Source organism: Solanum verrucosum, unplaced genomic scaffold (assembly GCF_900185275.1).
Source record: "Solanum verrucosum unplaced genomic scaffold, falcon-dt-bn FXZP01000045.1, whole genome shotgun sequence".
Lineage (NCBI taxonomy): Eukaryota > Viridiplantae > Streptophyta > Magnoliopsida > Solanales > Solanaceae > Solanum > Solanum verrucosum.
In genome coordinates this window covers 116,269-140,075 of record NW_026020213.1, presented here as the reverse complement: position 1 = coordinate 140,075, position 23,807 = coordinate 116,269, and the positions used below count along the sequence as shown (strand labels likewise).

At 37.5% G+C, this 23,807-nt stretch overlaps 1 protein-coding gene across 1 annotated transcript; it reads right to left on the bottom strand.

Annotated features, from left to right (window-relative positions):
• Positions 1–358: 358 nt before the first annotated feature.
• On the bottom strand, positions 359–1,195 carry LOC125830594 (uncharacterized). The gene has a single exon (XM_049509772.1). It carries the CDS (start codon positions 1,193–1,195, stop codon positions 359–361), a length of 837 nt encoding a protein of 278 aa, XP_049365729.1.
• Between the last annotated feature and the right edge of the window lie 22,612 nt (positions 1,196–23,807).

The following is a 23,807-nucleotide window of genomic DNA, read 5'->3' as shown; positions in this document are numbered from 1 at the left end:
TTTAATCCATAAAAGGCATTGGAAAGTGATACTTTTCAGTCCACGAATTTAGCTTTCGATAATCCATGCATACTCTCCACCCGATCACTGGTCTAGTCGGCATAAGCTCCCCGTGTGCATTTGGGACTACGGTGATACCTTTCTTTTTGGGTACACATTGCACCAGGCTTACCCATTTGCTATCCGCAATAGGGTAAATCATAGTTGTGTCCAACTACTTGATGATCTCCTTTTTTACCACTTCTTACATTGGTGGTTTCAATCTCCGTTGATGCTCAACACTAGGATTACACTCATTATCGAGATGAATTTTATGAGTACAAGTACCAGGAGGAATGCCCATTATATCAACGATGGTCTATCTTATAGCTTTTATATGCTTTCGGAACACTTCAAGGAGCAATTTCACCTGCCATTCAAGAAAGTCAGCTGCAATGATCACAGGTAAAGTGTTATTTTTTTCCAAGAAAGCATGTCGGAGATAAGAGGGAAGAGCTTTTAATTCCAGATTACGTGGTTCTTCTGTTGATGGCTTTGCGGGAAGACTCACTCTATTTTTTAGGTCAATATCCAACTTGATTGGAACCTTTAAATACCCTCCTAATCCTGACAAGGCGGCTACTACTTTCTCATAGCCCTGAACTTCGAATTCATCATAATTAGCAAGTGCAGCTTCAAGGGGTTCATTCATGCACATCAAATGGTTTACACTAGCTACCACCTCATCAATAACATCATCAGTAGACACCAAATGAATATCACTTGGGTGTTTCATGGATTTACAAATATTGAAGGTTACTTCATCTTTGTTCACCCGAAACTTCAATTTTCCACTTTCAACATCTACCAATGCTCTCCCGGTTGCCAAGAATGGCCTTCCCAAAATAATGGGAATTTCGGCATCTATTTCACAATCTAAATTCACAAAATCAGCCGGAAAAATGAACCGATCGACCTTTACCAAGATGTCATAATGTATCACCACAGGATGTTTGATTGAACGGTCTGCCATCAGGAGTCTCATTGTGGTTGCTTTTGATTCACCCAACCCAAGGTGTTTGTATATCGCATAGGGCATTAAGTTTATGCTTGCTCCCAAATCGCATAAAGCTTTAGGGAATTGGAGTATGCCTATGGTGCAAGGAATAGTGAATTCCCCGGGATGTTCTCTCTTTTTGATCAGTTTCTTAGTCATAATTGCACTACAACTATGGGAAACTTCAATTGTCTAAAAATCTAAACTCCTCTTCTTTGTGACCAAATCTTTCATGAACTTGGCGTATCCCAGCATTTCCAATAATGCTTCCACAAGGGGGAGGTTGATCGATAGTGTCTTGAACACTGACAAGAACTTCTTGAACTTCTCATCTTCATTTTTCTTCTTTAATCATTGGAGAAATGGTAGAGGTGTTTTGCGTAAGGGTTGTATGACTTTTGGCATTTGAACGTGTTGGTCCACTTCCTTTGGTTGTTCTTTGGCAAGGTTTTGATGAATAAGCAACTCTTGTTCCTCCATCCCCTCACCTTCTTCATGCTTTTGAGCATCTTCATTTCCCATCACATTACCTATTGCCACCTTTCCGCTACGAGTAACTACAGCCAACCCTTTATCGTCACATTCCCTTGTTATCAACTAAGCTGATAATAAACTAAGTTGTCCTTCAAGTGTCTTGATGGCGTCGGCATGAGAGTTCACTTTACTGTTTAATGATGAAAAGTCATCTTTGATCCCTTTTAACAAATCATCCGAACCTTCAACTTTGTCAAGTATGTGTGACAACAAGTCATTCACCCGAGGACTGTTTGCACTCCCTTTTGATTTTGGGCTTTCACTTGAGTGAGTATGGTTCTCCTCATAATCATCTTTCCTTCTCCAATAATCATTTTGCTCATCCCAATCTTCATAGTATCTCCTTTGTTCTTCTCCCTTATAATAGTTCCAACCTTGATTTCTGACTCACTATAGATAGCGCGGGTGGAAACTCTCCTCGTACCTCTTGGAGTTCCAACCTTGATTCTCCCCCGGCCTTGAATAACCGGAAGAAGAACCCTCCTCAACTCTAAACACTACACATGTCCCCTTCCTGTGCTCTTGTAGAACTTCCATTTGGGTTAACATTTTCTTGATTTTCTCATCCCTCTTTCTCTCTTTATCAAGTTTCTATTGCGTTAATTGAAAATGAAATGGAGAGACTTGGTCCTCTTGGGTGTACCATGCTTGGTTTATCCTAGTCATGTCATCTACAAGAAACGACGCTACCTCAAATGGTTGTAACATTATTCCTCCTCGTACCAATTGATCAGCCACTCATTTAATAACCGAATCTAGACTCCAGTAGAAATATTGAAGTAACAAATCGTTTGGTAGCCCAGGAGTTGGGCATTTAAGTAGGAGTTTCTTGAATCTCACCCACGTTTCATGGATGGGTTCCCCCTCCCGTCGCATGAAACTTTGACTTTCATCTCTAAGTTTCATCATCCTTGATGGAGGAAAGAATCTTGTGTTAAATGCTATAACCAGATCCTCCCATGAGGTGATGGAATTGTTTGGTAACTCAGCTAACCATTTATTAGCTTCTCCGGTTAAGGACAGTGGAAATAACCACAGTCGAATTGACTCTTGAGACACATTTTTGAATGAAAAAGGGCTGCAAACCTCAGTTCTCACATGCTCATGCGGGTCTTCGTGATCTAAACCTCCATATAGTCCCCTCATTTGGAGATGATGAAAAGTTGTGCTAGTGACTTCAAACATCGCATTCTCATCAGTCTGTGGGATGTAAATTTCACCAATCCCACCGGATTGAGCTGGGTTGTAGACACTATTGATGTCGTTTATACCCTCTCGATGGCCTGCTTGGCTGTCATTCATCTCTTCCTCACTCATGTTCACTTCTACGTAGTCCAACCAATACTTACACAAAGCAGCCGAAACTACTTCAATTACAGCCAATGAATTTGAGAGTGTCAAATTTTCAATCAAAGAATTCTAAGTAAGGCTACTCCCCAGTAGCGGCTCCTTTTTTATTCATAAATTAAGGCATTTCATCCAATACTAAATGCCAACATCATTCGTCAGTATAATAACCCAACTACGTGAGTTGGGGTCGATCCCACAAGGAGTAGTACTTCCTTCAAATTCAATAATAAAAGTACAGTGACAATCTCCTCAATCAAACAATTCTTGCACAATTAATATTCAAATCTCAAATTTCGGGTTTTAACTACCAATCCAAATTTACACTTCAACACAAGCAATCAAGTATTAGAATAAAGCTTAGGGAATTGATCAGCCAATTATTGAATCTCAACGTAATGGATAAACGTTACTGCTCATAATGGGATAATTTGTTGTGGGTAGGTCGAAGCATATATAAAGTAACTTTCTCTCGAACAATTACCTTTTCTATGTTGAATTCTCTCGAACTTCAACAACAATCAAAAGAGGCCCAGCTCTTTACCCTCATCAAATCCACTCTCTCAAGCTGGATACAGAGGAAGGGTCACTTGTTCACTCTCTAGAGCTAAAACCAAGGAAACCCACTACTAAGAACGCTAAGATTGCCACCTTGGTTCCACACCTCTCTCTCGAGCAAGTGCACAACATTGAAATTGATACACGAAGTAGCGCAATTCAACCTCAAAACACAGCAACAACTTAGACCCACTTCAAATTAACACCATTCTTCGCAATTAACAAACACCCACTAAGTAAATTCAACAATTGGCTCCATGATCAAAACCCCAAGAAAAGGACTTTAGTCACACATCTCAAAAATAAAAATATTAAAATCAATTATCACTCCCATAGTTGGGTACAAAATGAGAATTATAGATGAAAATCAATTGATAATCTCCTCTCTTACAAAATCTCTCTCAAAATCTTGCTAAAAATCACTCACTAAATCCTTTGGTAGTGTTTTCTCTCTAAGTAATTCCTTTCTCACTTTCTGAATGAATTTCTCTCTAGCCAAAATTAATTTAAATAAGTCTGAAGTGTCACTGCTCTGGACTACTCAGTGAAGTAAGTCGGGTATCACTGACGATTCAATGAATCGCCGATTGCTCTTCATCTCGCCTTTATTTTTCAGTTTTTCTTGGTCTGGCTATTGTAACTTTAGGCGATCTAGGTCGAGATCACCGAATGACTTCGCGAATCGCCCTTTATCCTTCCATCTTGCCCATCAGCACTTGCTTGAACCTTCTTTCGTACTTTTGGTGACCTGGTTGTCCTTCGCCGACTAGATTAGCGATATGCCGAATATGGTTGCTGCTTGCCGAATTCGCCCCCATTTTAGCTTCAACATTTTGTAAATTTAGGTGGTATTTTGGCTATCCATTTTGTAAATTTAGGTGGTATCTTGGTGATTCGCTAAATGATATTGGCAATTCGCCGAATGACATCATTAATCATCAAGTCTTCATTTCTTCATTCCTTTAGCTTTCTTTGTTCCTTTTTGCCTAATAGTGTCCATGCTTTGTCTCTAACTCTAAATACCTGAAACTCAAGGGTTTTCATCAGTTATTGAGACAAAATATGCATTTGAGAACACCAAATCTATCAAAATAAAGCCCTAAAAGAGTCCAAATCGCGAACACGTCAGTCCCCTCGTTAGGCTATTAGCATTTTGGTGAGAAACAACTTAGTCTTATTGACCAGGTTGGAAGATCACGGAAAGAGAGAAGTTCGCCAACCATGATGCTACATTTGTGACTTGTTGAGTGTAACTTCAGTGAGCACGATCGACCTCACCCAAAGGGATCGACGAATCACCAGTTAGGAAGCTTATTGCTGAAATTGATAGTGTCTCTTCTAGGGCATCGCTTCCAATTAGACAGGCTGAGACGGGCTCACTAAACAAAATTGGTGAGTCGCTTAAGAGGTATTATATCGCCTAAATTGACAGAACCTAGAACCATGATAGGCTCACCTAATGTACTTGGTGAGTCACCAAATTGCATGGCAGCACGCCGATAATGCCGAAATGGTAGGGCTTTCTTCCCACCTACACAAACAACACACATTATTGAAAAACACTAACACATGGGTTGCCTCCCATGAATCACCTAAGTTAATATTGTGGTACGACGTGGACATGCCCCTAGACATCATCCAAATACACCACTTTAACCCCTCTCACCTCATGACCTCTCCAAAATAAAATTTCAAACATTGAATATTAACCTTGAACTTGGAGTCATCTACATTAACAATTTCAATAGATCCATTCCCAAACACTTGAGTTACCTTAAATGGATCAGACCACTTTGATTTTAACTTTCCTGGAAAGACCTTCAACAGGGAATTTAATAACAACACTTTCTCACCTACCTGAAACTCTTGGTGTAGGATTTTAGCATCATTCCAATGCTTTACCTTTTCCTTGTAAAGGAATGAACTTTCATATGCCTTTAGCTAGAATTCCTCCAACTCAAGTATTTGATCCAAACGATTATGTGAAGCACTATCCCAATTGAGATTTACAGTTTTTAACGCCCATAAGGCCTTGTGTTCTAATTCTATTGGCAAATGACAAGCTTTGCCAAAGACCAACTGATAGGGGAACATCTCGATAGGCAATTTAAAAGTATTCTGATAAGCTCAAAGGGCATCATCAAGACTCTTTGACCAGTTGGTTCTATTTGCATTCATTTTTTTCACAAAATGTTATTGATCTCTCAGTTAGACACTTCAACTTGTCCACTTGATTGAGGATGATCTGGCGTAGCAACTTTATATTTCACCCCATATTTAGACAAAAGAGATTCAAACTACTTGTTGTAGAAATGGGATCCCCCATCACTGATTATTGCCTGAGGGGTGCCAAACCTTGTAAAAATATACCTTTTGAGGAATTGCACTACACTTCTCCCTTCACTATTAGTTAAAGCCACCGCTTCTACCCACTTTGATACATAGTCCACAGTCACCAAAATGTATTTGTTACCAAAAGAACTCACAAAAGGCCCCATGAAATATGTCCCCCATACATCAAAAAGCTCAACATCAAGAATTGATGAAAGAGGGAATTCATGACGATAAGAAATACCCCCTTGCATTTGGCATTTAATGCATATTTTAGAAAAATCATTTGCATCGCGATTTAGATTGGACCGGTCGTATTCACATTACAACACTATAGAGGTTGTCTGAATTCCACCATGGTATCTACCCACTAGTCATGCATGACAAGCCTTTAAGATATTCTTTACCTCAACTTCCAGTACAAACTGCAGATTATGTGGCCATCGCATTCCCTAAGCAAATAGGGTTCATCCCAAAAGTATTTCTTCACTTAAAATAGGAACTTCTTTGATATATACCAACTCAACCCATCAGGTATAATCCTACAGACCACATAGTTAGCATAATCCTCATACCATGGCGTTGAGCCATTGTAACACCCCGAATTCGAGAATGGCAAGACATCAGTTTTTTAGAAGTTACAGGTGCCATCAAACGGAGGCCACCCACGACCCGTGGATGGGACCACAGAACATAGGTGTGGTACGTGGTTGGTCACCCCTAATTTTTGGCAGAAGCCTAGACCCGCGACTTGACCAACAAATCGTCGGTGGGTCCATGGTCCATGGTCGAGGGTCCACAGGTTAGGACCACAAATTTTAGTTTCTGACCACAGTCGATGGTTGTGCATGATGGACCGTTGGTTAGTTCACGGTCCATCGGTCGAGGGTCGTGGTCGGCAGTTATTTCAAGGGTAGTTAGGTCTTTTCCTAATTAATTTATCCCTATACTACATCATTTTACCCTTTATCTATAGACATATATAAGTGATTTCAACTCCCAAATTAATTCATTCTCTTCAAATTCACCAAAGAAAAGAAGAACAAGTCTCCTCTTCAAAAAAATTCGCTCTATAGAAGCTTGAAAAAAAAGATTCAAGCTAGGGTTCAAAGTCAAGCCTTCATTCTTCAATTTCTTTGGGCTTTGATATCAAGGTATGATAGTTTTCATCCATGGATTTCTTCTATTCATGGAATTCCAAAATTCTCCTATTTTCAAAGTTAGAAATCCCCAATTGAGTTTAGGGCTTTCTTCAATTGCCATGGGTTCTTTTGATTATTGATTTAAATGATTGAGTTATGATCTCTTATGCATGAATTGATGAAATAATATGATTTTATGATGATTTCCCTATGAGCCCATGAAACCTCCATTTTTCCAAGTTAGGATCATATGATGTGGTATTTTTATTATGAAATGAGAGTTTTATGAAATCAGGCATGAATTGATAGAATTATGTGAATTTATGATGAAATCCATGTCTAACCCATGTTTTCTAGATATTGATGATTAACGGTGGGTTTTGAACCTTGAAAGGTGAATTATGGAATTATGTATGTTCTTATAAAATTTATGTAAATGTTTTAAGGATGATTTGAGAGTGAAGTATCAATGATGATGTTGTTGTAGTGTTATTGAAAGGATTTCTCATATACACATAAAAGCATGATTGTGAAAGGTTTTCTCACATAAAAAGGATTCTAAGGTTGAAAGGTCTTCTCACCTAATTAAATCAAAGATAAAGAGTTATCCTAATGACTTAGTTTGGATTGGAAAGATGGTGTGCCCTTCCATGGATAATAAGAACAAGTGAGAAATGACTACTCCGCGGGATTTATGCTTAGCACCGAGAGGATATTGAGATGGAAGCTCTCCCATTAGTAGAGGTCGTGTTTCTAGAAGCAATCTCCTATCCCTTACCTATGTGCCCTCATAGGATGATTGTCTAGATAGACATTAGCTAGTGAATCCACTTAAGCTAGAAGTTCATGGTTCTACCTTGGTAAGTAGGATAACTCTTTTCGGTGTGGGAGGCACCGGGGGATCATGTTATAGCTCACATGATCTCTATGTCGGTTAAGGTTAATTCCCACAATAATGATGAACTAAGGTTACTTCAAGAAGTATCTTGTATGTGTTCAAAGGTTTTAAGGATGTCAGCTTGCATTGACCATGTTTTATGACTTGTGTTTTCTAACTCTTCTTATATCATGTTTTAGCTTGGCCAATTGCATGTCATGAAATGTCCCATTTTAGCATGATTTAAATGTTTTATGCATAGCTATCATACTAGGTACATTGTTTTGTACTAACACATACTCGTGCCTACATTTCCCCAAATGTAGGGTCCGACGTCAGGGTCCCCAGTTTTGTGGCTAGTGGTTGATCTCAACATTTTCGAGTTTGGTGAGTCCTCATGCTTTGAGAAAGGATTTTCATTGTTCTTAGTTTCTTTCTTATTTTCAGTTTTTGACATGATGTATGGGCTAGGCCCAATTTCATTCTATTGTATTAGATGGCTATTGAGACTAGTGTTTTAGACTTCCGTTTTCTTCTATAAAACTTTTGGTCTTGAAATGTTGTTTCTACCTATTATGTTCTATTTCTTATGTTATGAATGCTAAGTGGCGCGTATGGGGTCTCTCGGGGTCCCATATGCCATGTTACATCTAGGGGGTACCCCTAGGTCATGATAGTTATGAGAGAGCCCCATTACCATTTCATTGGGAAAAGTTTCATCAATCTCTCTATCTTTAGTTGTTATAGCAATTGGTTCAAGCCGAGACAAATGATCATCCACTTGATTTTCACACCCTTTCCTATCTCTCTCTTCAAAATCAAACTCTTAAAGGAGGAGTACCCAATGGATCAATCTTGGTTTAGTTTCTTTCTTTCCAATGAAATATCAAAGAGCGGCATGATCAGTGTGCAAAATCACTTTAGTGCCCATAAATAAGCTTTGAGCTTCTCAAACCTATACACGACAACTACCAACTCTTGTTCTGCGACAGTATTATTCTTCTGAGCACAATTTAGAGTCTTACTAGCATAATAGATAGGGTGAAAGAGCTTGTTCTTGTGTTGACCTAGGACGGCACCAAGAGCTACACCATTGGCATCCCACAAAATCTCAAAGGGAACACTTAAATCCGGAGTAATAATGATTAGGGCTGAGACTAATTTTCTTTCTAACCAAAAAATGCCTTCACACAATTAACAACTAACTCAAAAATACTTTTTTCAAGCAACTTACACAATGGGACAACTACCTTGGAGAAGTCTTTTATAAATCGATTATAAAATTCGACATGTCCAAAGAAACTTCGAACACCTTTATGGAAATTAGGGGATGAAATTTTGCAACTATATTAATTTTCGCTCGATCCACTTCAATACCCTTTCTCGAAATCTTGTGTCCAAGCACAATTCCTTCTTTAACCATAAAATGAAATTTTGATCAATTAAGAACAAGATTTGTCTCGACGCACAATTCTAACACTCTACTCAAATGATTTAAACATTCTTCAAAGGAGTCACCAACAATATAAAAGGCATCCATGAAAACCTCTATAGAATCTTATACTATATTAGTGAATATCGATAATATGCACTTTTGAAATGTTTCCGGCGCATTACACAATCCGAATAGAATTCTTTTGAAGGCAAATGTCCCATATGGGCAGGTGAGAGTGCTCTTCTCTTGATCTTTTGGGGCAATGGAAATTCGGTTGTAACCCGAATAGCCGTCAAGGAAGCAATAACATCCTCTACCTGCAAGACGATCTAACATTTGGTCAATAAAGGGCATTGGTAAATGATCCTTCTTAGTCTATGAGTTGATTCACAAAGAAATGGTGTAAGCAGAAGGGAAGGCGCAACGGTTAGCGACTGCCCGAGGAGTGATCCCTCTCTTATTTTCCCTTTTTTAAGATAAGAAAATAGACAATAAGCCCATCAAGTTTCCAATAATCCGTACACACCCTTCATCTGGTAACAAGGCGGGTTGCAACGATTTCATTCTTTCCATTTAATACTATGGTCATACCACCATTTTTGGAATACATTGCACTAGACTCACCCATTTGATAACCACAATAGGATATATCACTCCGGCATCCAACCATTTGATTAACTATTTTCTACCACTTCTTACATAGGAGGATTTAGCCTCCTTTGATGTCCAATACTCGGCTTGCACTCATCGGATAGTTGAATCTTGTCTGTGCAAATACTCGGAGGAATCCCTATAATATCGGAGATAGACCAAACCAAGGCTTTAATATGCTTCTTCAAAGTACCCATCATGACCTCTACATGCTCTATCAATAAGTCTTTTGCGACAATTACCAGTAATGTACCATCATCCTCAAAGAATACATATCGAAGATGGGAAGGTAACATTTTAGCTCTAATTTTGATGGCTCTTGAATGGATGGTTTGCCTAGATGATTTTTCCAGTTTATCAAGCCCATGTCCAATTTCTTAGGGTGGAATAAAAAAGTGCTCGAACCTACAAGAGAACCCACTACCTCATCAAAGTCATTAATCTCCTCTCTATCATAATTGACCAACACATCTGCCAATGATTTCCCTACTCATCATTTCGCTTACACTGGCCACCGCCTCATTGATGCACATCTACTTGAGATGGCATGGGCATATCATCGGGGTACTTTATGAATTTGCAAATGTTGAAATTTACTTCTTTATTGGTTACCCTGAATTTTAAGTCACCACTCTCAACATCGACAATAGCTTTCCCAGTAGCTAAAGATGGTTGACCAATGATAATCAGAATTTCGGCATCAATTTCACAATCAAGGACTATAAAATTAACTGTAAATATAAACTTATCCACCTTCACTAGAATGTCATACACCACTCCCACCGGCCTTTTGATTGACTAGTCTGTCATCAATAATCTCATAGTTGTTGGCTTTGGGTCGTTCAGCCAAAGTTTCTTGAAAATCTTCAAAGGCATCAAATTTACGCTTGCCCCGAGCAGATAAGCTCTAGAAATTTGATATCCCCCAATAATACATAGAATAGTGAATGCTCTCAGGTCAGTTTTCTTTGTGATCATGTTTCTTGTCATAATAGTGCTACAATTGTGACAAACTCGAAGAGTTTCAAACTCCATCCTTCATTTCTTTATCACCATCTCTTTCATATATTTATCATAACCCGATATCCCAATCAAATCATCCACTAAAGGGATGTTCACCGATAAATTCTTGAGTACACCTAAGAACTTTTGATATTTTGCATCACTTTTTTTTTCTTTAGGCATTGTGGAAACTATGGGGTTATCTTTATTGGCACTTGTGTAGATGGGGCTGCTACATCATCATCTTTCTTATTTTCTCGCAAACAGTTTCCATGGTTCTCTTCTTCAACAACATCTGGTGATAACTCATCAGCTTGACTCGTTGGTTCATTATCGACAACTACCTTTTTCTGAGCCAACATCTCCACCGAAAGACTCATTTTGCCACTCTGAGATACAAACATGAGTATCACTCCTTGAATTTACTTTCATATCAATAGGCACACTCTCTCTTGATGTTAAATCTAAATGAGCTGAAATCTAGATCATTTGTGCCTCAAGTTGCTTAATAGATGTTTAGTGGGAAGTAACGTTGTGCGTCAATGTGGAGAAGTTTATCTTCATTTCTTTCAATACCATGTCGAAACCTTCCACCTTTTCAAGTATCTTCACTAACATGTTATTTGTTCAAGAATCCTTTGAATTCGTTTGGCCCACCTTGTAATTTGAATAATAAAACGGAGACTCATACTCCTTACCATCAAGATCATGCTCCTCCTACACAGCCTTTTGACTACTCCAACCATGACTTTCCCAATTATTGTCACCACCTTCTTTCCGATGTTGATTATCACCTGGCCTTTGATAGCTCAGAAAAAGAACCCTCCACCTTATTCCTTACACGACAGTATTCTTAATCAAACCCCTCTTCAAGGTTTACATCCATCAACCTCAATCCCTTACTAACAAAAATCGCATTCACCGATTTGACTTAATCCCTGATGACATGATTTTATATTAATTCAAGTTGGGTCATCATTTTTTCCATATCTTCATCACATCTTATGCTCTTCTTTATTTCTCTCCCGACAAGCCCAAATATGTAGAAACTATTTGACTTTCTCCCATGTACCATGCACAATTGATCTTAGTCATCTCATCAAATAATGTTGAAGTCACCTCAAAGGTTGCTTCATGATTCCTCCTCGAACAAGTTGATCAACTAATCTTTTGTTCACATCGTTAAGGCTCTAGTAAGAATATTGCAACAACACTTTATTCGGTAGCTCGTGATCGGGACATTGTAGCATTAATTGTTGAAATCTCATCCATGTCTTATGAATGGATTCTCCTTCAACTTGTATGGAATTTTGTATACGGCCTCTTAGCTACAACATCATTGACGGAGGGAAATACTTATCAACAAACTCTACAAAAAGCTCTTGCCAAGAGGCAATAGAATTTCTTGGTAACTTAGCCAACCACTTGATTGCTTTCCCCACTAGGGAAATGGGGAATAACCTCAACCGAATGGGTTTCTGCAAAACATTCTTGACTATGGATTTCCCACACATCTCCACAAAATTTTGAATATGATCATGGGGTTTTCATGAGCTAAACCCCAGAAGAACCCTTTGATTTGCAAAAGGTTGGAGCATTGCACCAATTACTTGAAACATTGAATTACCCACATTTAGAGGTAACCAGATAGCTCCATTGCACTCAAGTTTTTATTCATCAACATTATCCATAGTTTTTATATCCACTTACCATCCATGATCACTAACGGTATTACTTTTAATTGAACTCATCATGTCACCCATCAAAATCAACATAATGAAACAAATAGTAAGAATGTTCTACTACACTAAATAAGTACACAAAAACACTTCACTAAAAGAATTCTAAGCACCACTATCCGGCAACATCGCCATTTTTTATAACGCTCAACTTACTTATAAAATTATTAAATAAATAAGAAATCATTATTAATCTAATTACCCAATGTATGAGGTGGGGGTAGAATTCCACAGGGAGTGGTATGTGAAAGAAATCAATTACAAAGTCAATTTATGTCCAAATTCATGGCAGGTAGATGGTAATAAGACTGGATTCCTATTATCAAATTAAGACTATTAAGTAACCAATTTCGATCAATTAACCTAAAATAAATTATTTACAAGCAAGCGGAGTGGGAATCATGGAGTGTTGCAGAAGTGGGTATCGATTTCAAAAGGTGGGTAAATGTGAATGCTCAAAAACCGTAACTACCCATGAATAGGTTGGGTTAATCTCAAACACATATCATATTTCTCAATCATAATATGCTCATTACAAGAATTCCTCTCGGACACCCTCGTGTATTGTAACACTTCGGATTCGATAAGGGTAGAAAATTACAACTTTTGCAGGATCTGGTGCTAGTCCCGACAAAACCACCAATGGCTCGTGGACTGACACAGAGACCTTAGGTTGCTACATGGGTGGCAGTCCAAATCTTTCCAAAATGTCAAGTTCTATTACTTTTCCAACAGTTCACCAGGATAGTCAGTCGTGCAATGCAGGAGCCGAAGGTAAGTTTTGTAAGTGAGTCCAAACTTATAGAAATTTCAGAGTCAAAGTTGATACCCACGACTGGGCATGTAAGGCCCGTAGGTGGACCCACATACCGTACATGGCTTCATCATAGGGAGTCCAAAATCTTGGTCTCTGAACCCAGTGACGGCCAACCAGTATGATCCATGGTCTGACCAACAGATCGTAGGTCAGGTCGTCGACGAGAGTCCACAGTTATTTTCTTTAGGGCTTTTGGATCTTTTTCTAATTTTTTACCCTCTATTAGAAACCCTATATAAATGTTTTTAACCCCGAAGTCTTCCAAATCAATTCATTCTCTAAAATTCTCAAAACAAGAACAAGTCTTTCTCTCAAAAATTTCTAGAAGAAGATGAAGAAGAAGAATAAGAAAACTAGGCTTTTCAAGTCAAGTCTCCAATTCCACCATTGAAGTCAAGATTTTGGCATTAAGGTATGATAGTCTTCATCCATTGATCCCTTTCCTCCATGGAGTTCCTAAATTCTCTAATTTATAAAGTTAGAAATCCCCAATTGAGTTAGGGTTTTCTTCTATGTCATGGGTTCCTTTCAATGTTGATTTATTTTATTGTTTTATGATCTATTATGCATGCATTGAGAAGATTCCATGCTTTTAAGATGAATTCCCATGAACCCATGCCTAACCCATGTTTTCTAGATTATGATGATTGAAAGTGGGTTTTGAACTATGACAGGGGAATTATGGAGATATGCATGTTCTTATGAAATTGATGAAATATGATGTAAGTTACTTTGAGAGTAAAGAATATATGATGTTGTTGTTATTAATTATTGTGAAAGAATTTTCTTACATAATTACTCAATGCATGAATGTGAAAGGTTTTCTTACATAAAGGATTCTAAGGTTGAAAGGTCTTCTGACCTAAAATGAATTAAAGTTAAGGAGTTATTCTAATAATGAGGCAAGTGGCGATTACCCATGACCTCCAATGATAAGACAAGTGGTGATTACCCATGTCTCATGATTATTAAGGAAAGTTAAGAATAATGAATATTTTGTGGGAGTTATGCTTAGAACCAAGTGTACAAGTGGCGATTACCTATGTCCCATAAACTATGTACCATCATAGATTGTTTAGATAGACATTAGATAGTGTATCAACGTAAGCTAGAAGTACATGGTTCTTACCTTGACAAGTGAGAACACCTCTTTTTGGTATGGGGTAGACACCAGATTCCATATTAATAGCTCACGTGGTTTTATATTTTAGTTAAAGGTAATTATCCCACAATAATGAATTAAGGTCATTTCAAGAAATATCTCATGTCTATCTTAAAGATGTTGGCTTGCATTGACCATGTTTTTATGACTCATGTTTTCTAACTCTTTTATCTCATTTTTAGCTTGGTCATAGCATATCATGAAAAGGTCCTTTTTTATCATGATTTCACATGTTTTATGCATTACTATAATACTTGGTACATTTTTGTACTAACGCATATTCTTGCCTACATTCTCCCAAATGTAGGGTTCGATGCTCCAGATTTGCACTTCTATGGCTAGGATCATTTAGTAGAAGTTTGAAGATTGGTGAGTTCTCATATTCTGAGGACCAAGCCTTTATTTCATATTGTCTTTACATTTCAGTTTTGAACTTGATATACGGGTTACGTCTCGATCATTCTTATCTACTAGATGGCTTTGAGACATTGTTAGACTTCTGCTTCTTTTTATGAAACTCTTATGTTTTGAAATTGTCTTTTTCCTTCCATTGATTTTCTATTATCTTGTATGATGTATGTTAAGTGGCTTGTGTAAGGCCTCTTGGGGTCCTATACGTCATGTTACACCTAGGGTATACTTTGGGTCGAGACATGTATAATCAACTAAACAACCCAATACCTTGACATGAATCTTCTCTCTCGAGCAAGATTAACAATTAGAAATGAAACTCCAAATTCCGTTTCTCAAGCAAATAAAGAATTTCAAACTAATATACAAGCATCAATTCAATTACCCACTTTATATATCCTCTCTCAAGCAATATATAGAAATCTAAAGCTAGAATTAAGTTTGCAATCTTAATTCATAAATTAAACACATGACAATCAAATTAAATCCATGGAAATCAAAGTAAAATAGAGCAATACACATTATCCTATCAATTTAATCAAAACTCAACTCTATATGCACACTCCTAGAATAAGGGTTTTAGCCAATCATATTAAAAGTACAAGAAAATATACCAAAAATATTCTCGGCCATCAGATTGATGATTTCCAACTTCAATTTAAGAGACTCACTTCTGAAATCCCAAAAAGTATAGGTTACAAACTTGTTTCCTACACTACAAAATAGAGGTTTGTATTGTACTCTACTTGGAAAAGTTTTAGATTCAATTGTATGAGCAAAAATAATATACTTTCTCTCTCTTTTCTACTATTTATACTACCCCCAAAAACTGTCCAAAATTCCATCAAATTTTCCTAGTCGGTGATGTTAGGCATGATAGATGACTCGTTCGATGAGTCGCCAACTTATTTTTCTTCTCGCCTTTCTTAGATTCAGGCTTCAGGTGTTGGAACCACAGTTGGCGAGCTTGATAGAGTTCCTTCACATTCAGTGAGTTGTCGATCATCACCCAATCTCGCCTTTTTGGCCTTCAACTTGTCTTAATTGTACTTCACTTTCAATGAATACCTGTTAGTCCGCCGATTGAATTCGGTGAGTCATTGTTTAGTTATTTTCCTCGCCGACTTATCTTGAGCATTTGAGTCAAGACTCTGACATTTTTGGCAAGGTTTGGCACATTCGATGAGTCGTAGAGTGCTTTTTTATAAGCATCAATGTCATATTTTTGCTCTTTTTCAATATTTTACCCTTTTTGCGTAATTTCATCCTTGTCTTCTCCTAGAGACTTCATAGCTACAAAACACAATAACTTCTTAGAAATTGGACATAACTAGCATTGAGGACATCAATTTTTGAACTAAATAGGCCTCAAATGAGTCAAAATCTCGGACTCATTAGTCTTCTGTTATGATTACCTCCTCATGTTCGAACCATTGCTCTAGTTTGCTGATGAACCTGACTAACTACTTGTTGCAGAGGCATTCCTTTTAAAATTCCCAAACTCCCCATAATGGAAACAACCACGGCCAAGTGAAGGCATGTTGGATAATGTATAAGAAACCCCTTAACCACCCGTAGAAGCAGGCATAGCCGACTGAATCGGAAGAGCTACATACATTTGATGACATGAACCTCTGGAGTACGAATCACTATAGTTACCCATATTTTTGGACTTCTTTGCCTGCCTTGGCCTGCCCAGCCTGTCGAACTCCCTTTACCTTTTTCACAAATTCAATCACCTCATTGAAACTATTACCTTTAGAGGTCATATGCACAAACAAAACATGCAATTCAAAACTCAAACCTTGGACGAACAACCGGATCCTCTCTTCCTCAGTGCTCACCAACTACGTAGAATATCAAGATAAGGCATGGAACTTAACCTCATTAGTAGCTAGAGTCATGTTATCCTTCTAAAGAGTCATAAACTCATTCTTCTTCCTAGCTCGTAAGCCATGACGCGTATACTTTTCCAAGAACAAAGAATGTAATGGTGCCCAATTTAATGGAGGCAAGCCCAATGAACGACATTCCACATAAGCTCTCCACCACTACTTTGCCTCACCCTGAAGCTGGAAAGTCACAAACTAAACCCCATGTTTTTGTTCAATGCCTAACTTATGAAGCCTCTTGTAGCAGTCCAAGATGAACTCGAAGGCATCCTTACCCTTAGAACCATGAAACAATAGAGGCTTAATCTTCGAGAACGTAGTTAGAATCTCATATTCTGTACAATTTATCACAGGGTCAAGCAACACCCAAGTCCTTATTTAGCTAAGAATAGTAGCAGCAACAATCTAAGTGACCAGGTAGTCTGCGTCATGGGAAAGGCTCTAGTACCTACCAACCCACTTAGAAAAGCTAGTACTAAACAATACCCATTTCCAAAGGGGGAAGACATGCATCGCAGCCTGCATCCTAACTTCAAGTTTAACATCATCTTTAATCTCAATATCAATCTCTTCTTCCACAGGATCCTGGGGTTCGGGTAGGGTCGCTTCCCTTGGTGCATTCATTTTCTGAGCTCCACCTCTGGCGAGTGTTTCCCTTCTTCTTCCCCTATCTCTCCCTTTGAGTCTACCATGACCTCTCATTGTGGGCTCAATTGCTTACTCTACCACTAGAGCTACTACCCTTGCACCATTAGGTCAAGTGTAAACTATCAGCAGACAGAAGAGTGGAAGATTAGGATATCAATTTGGATCGCCAAATACTAATTAGAATCAAGTCATAGCATGAAGGAAAGAAGAAAAAGAATTTCCTAAACTCATGTAGCCTCTTACAGAAAAGTACAAATATCTCTGTATCGTTTCACAGGACTCTACTAGACTAATTTTGGTATGATGAGATCAACAAACTTAGGGCTCTGATACCAAGCTTGTAATGACCCTGACAATCGTTAGTGGCATCCATACGAATCCACTTGGTGGGAGAACCGATGAATAACTTGAAACCAACCCAACACCATTTCTAAAGCTAATTTATCATAATAAGGAAATAAAATAGTTTTGAGTCCCCATAAACTCAACCCAATAGTCTAAAAACTTTTAATGCGAAAAATAACCCTTAAGAACTCAAAATCATCATACCAAAACTCTAAAAAGTCAAACTAGGGATGCAACACTGAAACTAAACATAAACTAAAGTTTATAAGTCTGTGTCCAAGCAAATGGACAAGAAAATGTAGAAGAATCCATGATAGCCTTATGCAACTCACCCTTATATTCGAAGTCAAGTATCTCTCAACTGAAATCTTAGATCAGTCGTTGGAAGATGTCCTATACTCAACAAGGAAAAGAACAGGTGCAATATAAATACACAAACCACATTATACTGATAGGATCAAATGACCAGCCCAAGATATGAATGTAAATAGTTCACTACAATATAGTAACATAGGATAAACATATGACAACAAGTAACAAACCACATAGACTCTCAGTCACATGGAATGAACATCAATGCCAAGATTCATGTCCCATATGATCACAAATGCAAATGCACAGTTCTCTCATGGAACCATAATCATATATATGGTCCTCTCACGGAACCCAAGCCTAAATTGTTTTTATACCAGCATGGTATCTGAGCCATCTATAGATATTGTACCTGTGTGGTACCCAAGCCATCTGTAGTTAGCGTACCGGTGTGGTACCCCCAGTCAACCAATAATCACAAGCAGTCATGCACAATCACATAACACAATGAACAAGACCACATGAAAACCACAAGTCACAATAACAAGTTCATTACATGAGATTACCTAATGATGACATACCATATGTCTCCCTACCATTCATATTACAAAGTAGTAGATATGCATACATACAAAAGTTGGAAACATACAACCATCACCTACCTTGAATTAAGCCTCTTGGAAACTCTAAATAACCCAAGTTTTTCCATTGCAAAGTTCCTTAGCTTGTTCTTGATCTAAATGAAACAATATAAACAATAATCAATCACTAATCGCATATTATATAACCAATATTATCAACAAATCCTAACCCTAGGGCAATAAATGATCATCTTCCCCTAACTTAGGGCTTTTTCCCACCATGAAATCATGTCAAAACCTTCCTTCTATAGCAATAACCTAGATTCTAAGGCTTAAAAATTAATGCACAAGCTTGTGGAGTCAAATTCTTACCTTTACCGACAAATTCCATGGAAAAATGAGTGCAAACTGCCCAAAATTACCCCTCCTAAGTCCAAGAACTCAAAGTGCCAAAAATAAGGGTTTTGAGGTTGTTTCTACACTAATATCCTATTTGGTCCGCTAAAGCAGCCCAACTCACTATAGCAACACAGCTATAGCAGAAACTAACCCTAATATAGCGGTCAGGACACTCCGTTATAGCGGGATGCCTCCCGCTATAGAGGGCTCGTGAAACTTCAGACACTCAAACTCCAAAAAAGATCATTTATACAGCACAAACTCTTCCCTTGACATCCCAACACGTATCTTTCACACCAAGATCAATTTCGGGAGTTATACTTACCCGATTTCAATTTTGAAATGCCTTATGAACTCATTAATGTCTTGGCTAGAAGAATATATCAACCAAACCTCAACATCACTCCCACCCATTACCTAATGGACCTAGACCTCACCAAACTCAGATTTCATCTAAGGCTAGCCTAGCTAAAAATTTGTAAGTCACTACTCAAAAAGTTTTCTAGCTTACTCATAACGACCGGTTCAGGTCGTTACAATTGTACATGTCCAAACAGTTACCATTTGTGATTGAAGTGCATTGAACATCCTCATCTTGTAGTTGGATGAAGATGTACATAATGATTTTATTTATTTAATTATTTATGTTGTACAAGCTTTGGTGAAGAAGTAGACAAAACACTTTCTCCTATCAATTTACCATAGATATACTAGATGAAGATTCTCATCCATACCATTCATCGAAGGAGAATTAGTTGTGACCAAAGAGACGCATATTATTTGCAACTTCTGCTATCATCTACATAGAGAGAGAAACACAAAATTTTTAAGTTAATAGAACAACATCATGAAAAGTGCAGGAGCACATGAAACTATTTTCACCATGCTGACTTAAAGCTTCAAACTATTGGCACCTGAGATACATCACCTCTTTTTTTTAGATTTACGATGGACTACAAACAATCTCATTATCATATCAAAAGATGTGGGAGATCATTCATAATTGGCGTGGAATTACTTGATGCATCTTCATTGGTTGTCTTGGCTTTGACATACTTGGTGCATTTTTCTTTGCAATTGTGGCTTTGGGGCAACGAACCAAACTTGGTGCATCTTCTTTTATAGTTGTGCCTTTAGAGACGAAGCAAACTTAGTGCATCTACTTCTACAATTGTGGCTATGGAGAGAACCACACTTAGTGTGTCTTCCTCTAAAGTGAGGCTTTGACGATGAATAATTCTTTGAATCTTTTCTTCTATAGTTTTGCTTTGGTGAGAAAGAGATTTTGGTGTAGTCTGTCCTAATTTTGGAGAGCAACTACTTGGCACATGATCAACTCCACAAATCAGACTCTAAAAAATGTCCCATGCCAAAGATAGAAGCTTGCTTATGGGTGGATCTATCTATAAAAATAGTGATGATGTTTGATAAAAAGATAATACGAACTTGATGAAGGCATCTATAACGATTTGGCAAGCCACTTCTTGGTGTTTGATCTTTTCTTCTTATTTTTTTTTACTTAGGCTTTTCGTATAGGATGATATGTCAAATTTTTTCATCTCTTTTTATCATTGTTAATGTATAAAAACTCTTGCACTTTTGAAGAAATAATATATATTTACTTAACACTTCAATGCAAAACAAGTGGGTTTTTTTATGATTTGTCTAGGCAACCTATTTCATGGTTTTCAACCTAGTGAATTTTTTTGGACCATACAGATTTAAACTCATGCGAGACAAGAGTAACAACTTGAACATTTAACTTATTTTTATGGAGCTTTTGTGACTTCAAGATTTTGTTCGATTTTGAAGAGATTTTTAACTTGAATATTTGACTCAAACTAGGAGAGTTTTGTAATTCATTAAATCTGCCTCCAATATTAAGAGATGTTCAACTTAAGATCATCTCAAATTTGAAGAGTTTCACAACTTGAAGATTATCTCAATTTTGAAAAGTTTTGCAACTTCAAGACTAGATTGAATTTGGAGAGTTTCATGACATAGAGTTTAAGCGTGTGTCAATGAGCATTTCAATTTGAAAATTTGGCTCGAATATGATGAGTTTTATAACTTGAAATTTAGGCTAGTGCATTGGGGAGCATTTCATCTTGAAGGATTTACTCAAATTTTAGGAGCTTTGTGACTTGAAGACTTAGCCTAAATTTTATAAGATTCATGACATGCATTTTAGGCTCGTGCATTGAGAAATATTTTAACTTAAAGATTTGGCTCAAATTTGATGAGCTTTGAAACTAAAAGGTTTTGCTCAAATTTGATGAGCTTCATGACATCCATTTAAGGCTCATGCGCCGAGAAGCATTTCAACTTGAAGACTTGGCTCAAATTTGATGAGCTTTGAAACTTGATAACTTAGCTCAAATTTGATGAGCTTCGTGATATACATTTTAGGCTCTTACGTCGAGGAGCACTTTGACTTGAAGACTTGACTCTAATTTGATGAACTTTGAAACTTGAAGACTATGCTCAAATTTGATGAGCTTAATAGAATGCATTTTAGGCTCGTGCAACAAGGTGAATTATAACTTACATAGACTCGTTAATTTCAGGTTTGGATGATGAAAGTTTTTCCTCATCCTCAATATCATGTACATTTTATTTATGAGGATCAAAGTTCGGCAGCCCTTGACCTCCACTTGTAGCCATACTCAGTTCCATATCATGAGCATGAGTTGCTATTTGTTCAAATGTTTTAAGTTTTTTGTCTTGCTATATGTAACAAAGGTCCCAATGCATAACTTGGAAGCATATTTTGATCTCACAAGTTTTATTAAGGCGATTTTTGCAATTACGGCTAAAGCTCCTCTAATGATTGAAGAGATTATTGGCTTGCTCATAATTCTTTTGGCGGACCTTAGAAAGTTCTATCATGCTAACCACACACCTTTTGTTATAGAAACTCTTATGAAATTGTTGCTCCATCTACTCCCAGTTATCGATCGAACTAGATTCAAGATCGATATACCATTTGAAAGCATTTCCTTTGAGAGATCGAACAAACTGTTTAATAAGATTCACTGTATGTTCCAGAATTGCAAGTTTCAGCAAAATATGTTACATGTTTTGGATTTCCCTTGGTGTCAAACTGCTTCAACGTAGGAGGTTGATAGCCGACATGTATGTTTCAACTATCAATCATTTTCATATACGAATTTATATATGTGAGAGGAGATTTGGACATGGACCCAGAATTATCTTTGATAACCTCCCTGATGAAGTCCCTTCAATCAGTCAATGGGAATCAAACCTTCAGCAGACACTTGTATTTCATTGATCATTTATTCTTATAGGGAAAAAGGACAAATATACCCCTAAACTATCGTAAATGGTATACATATACCCTCTGTTAGACTTTTGGGACTTTAGTGTGTCACGATCCAGGGGTACTCCTAGATGTAACATGGTGTATAGGACCCCGAGAGACCCCATACAAGCAACTTAGCATTCATAACATAAGAAATAGAACATAAGAGGTAAAATAACATTTCAAGTCCAAAAGTTTTTGCCAAAGTAAAACAAAAGTCTAAAACACTTGTCTTAATAGTCATCTAATACAATAAAATGAAATTGGGCCTAGTCCATACATCATGTCCAAAACTGAAAGTAAGACGAAAACTAAAAACAATGAGAATCCGTCCTCGAAGCATGAGGACTCACCAAAGCTCGAAAATCTCGCAGTCAACCACTAGCCATGAAACTGAGGACCCTGACTGTTAGACCCTACATTTGGAGAAATGTAGACAAAAGTAAGTGTTAGTACAAAACAATGTACCAAGTATGATAGCCATACATATAAACATGTTAAAATAGGACATTTCATGACATGCAATTGACCAAGCTAAAACATGATATAAAAGGGTTAGAAAGCATAAATCATAAAACATGGTCAATGCAAGCTAACATATTTAAAACCTTGGAACTCATATGTGATACTTCTTGAAGTAACCTTAGTTCGTTATTATTGTTGTAGTGGGAATTAGCCTTCACTGACATAGAGACCATATGAGTTATACCACGATCCCCCGTGTCTCCCACACCAAAAAGGGTTGTCCTACTTGCCAAGGTAAGGACCATGAACTTCTAGATTAAGTGGATCCACTAGCTAATGTCTATCTAGACAATCATCCTATAGGGGCACAAATGTAAGGTATAAAGAGATTGCTTCTAGAAACCTGGCCTCTACTAACAGGAGAGCTTCCATCTCAATATACTCTCGGTGCTAAGCATAAATTCCACAAAATAGTCATTTCTTACTTGTTCTTATTATCAATGGAAAGGCATGTCATCTTGCCAATCAAAGCTAAGTCATTATCCATGGAAAGGTAACATTCAATAACTAATCCAAGCTAGGTTCCATTAGGATAGCTCTTAATCTTTGATTCAATTAGGTGAGAAGACCTTTCAGCCTTAGAAGCCTTAATATGTGAGAAAACCTTTCACGATCATGCTTTCATGTGTGTATGAGAAACTCCTTTGAACAACACAACAACAACATCATCATTGATACTTCACTCTCAAAGCATCCTTAAAACATTTACATAGATTTGATAAGAACATGCATAATCTCATA

Bases quoted from the DNA above. Each gene is read 5' to 3' on its own strand.
- LOC125830594 (XM_049509772.1), bottom strand. From the start codon at position 1,195: ATGACTAAGAAACTGATCAAAAAGAGAGAACATCCCGGGGAATTCACT.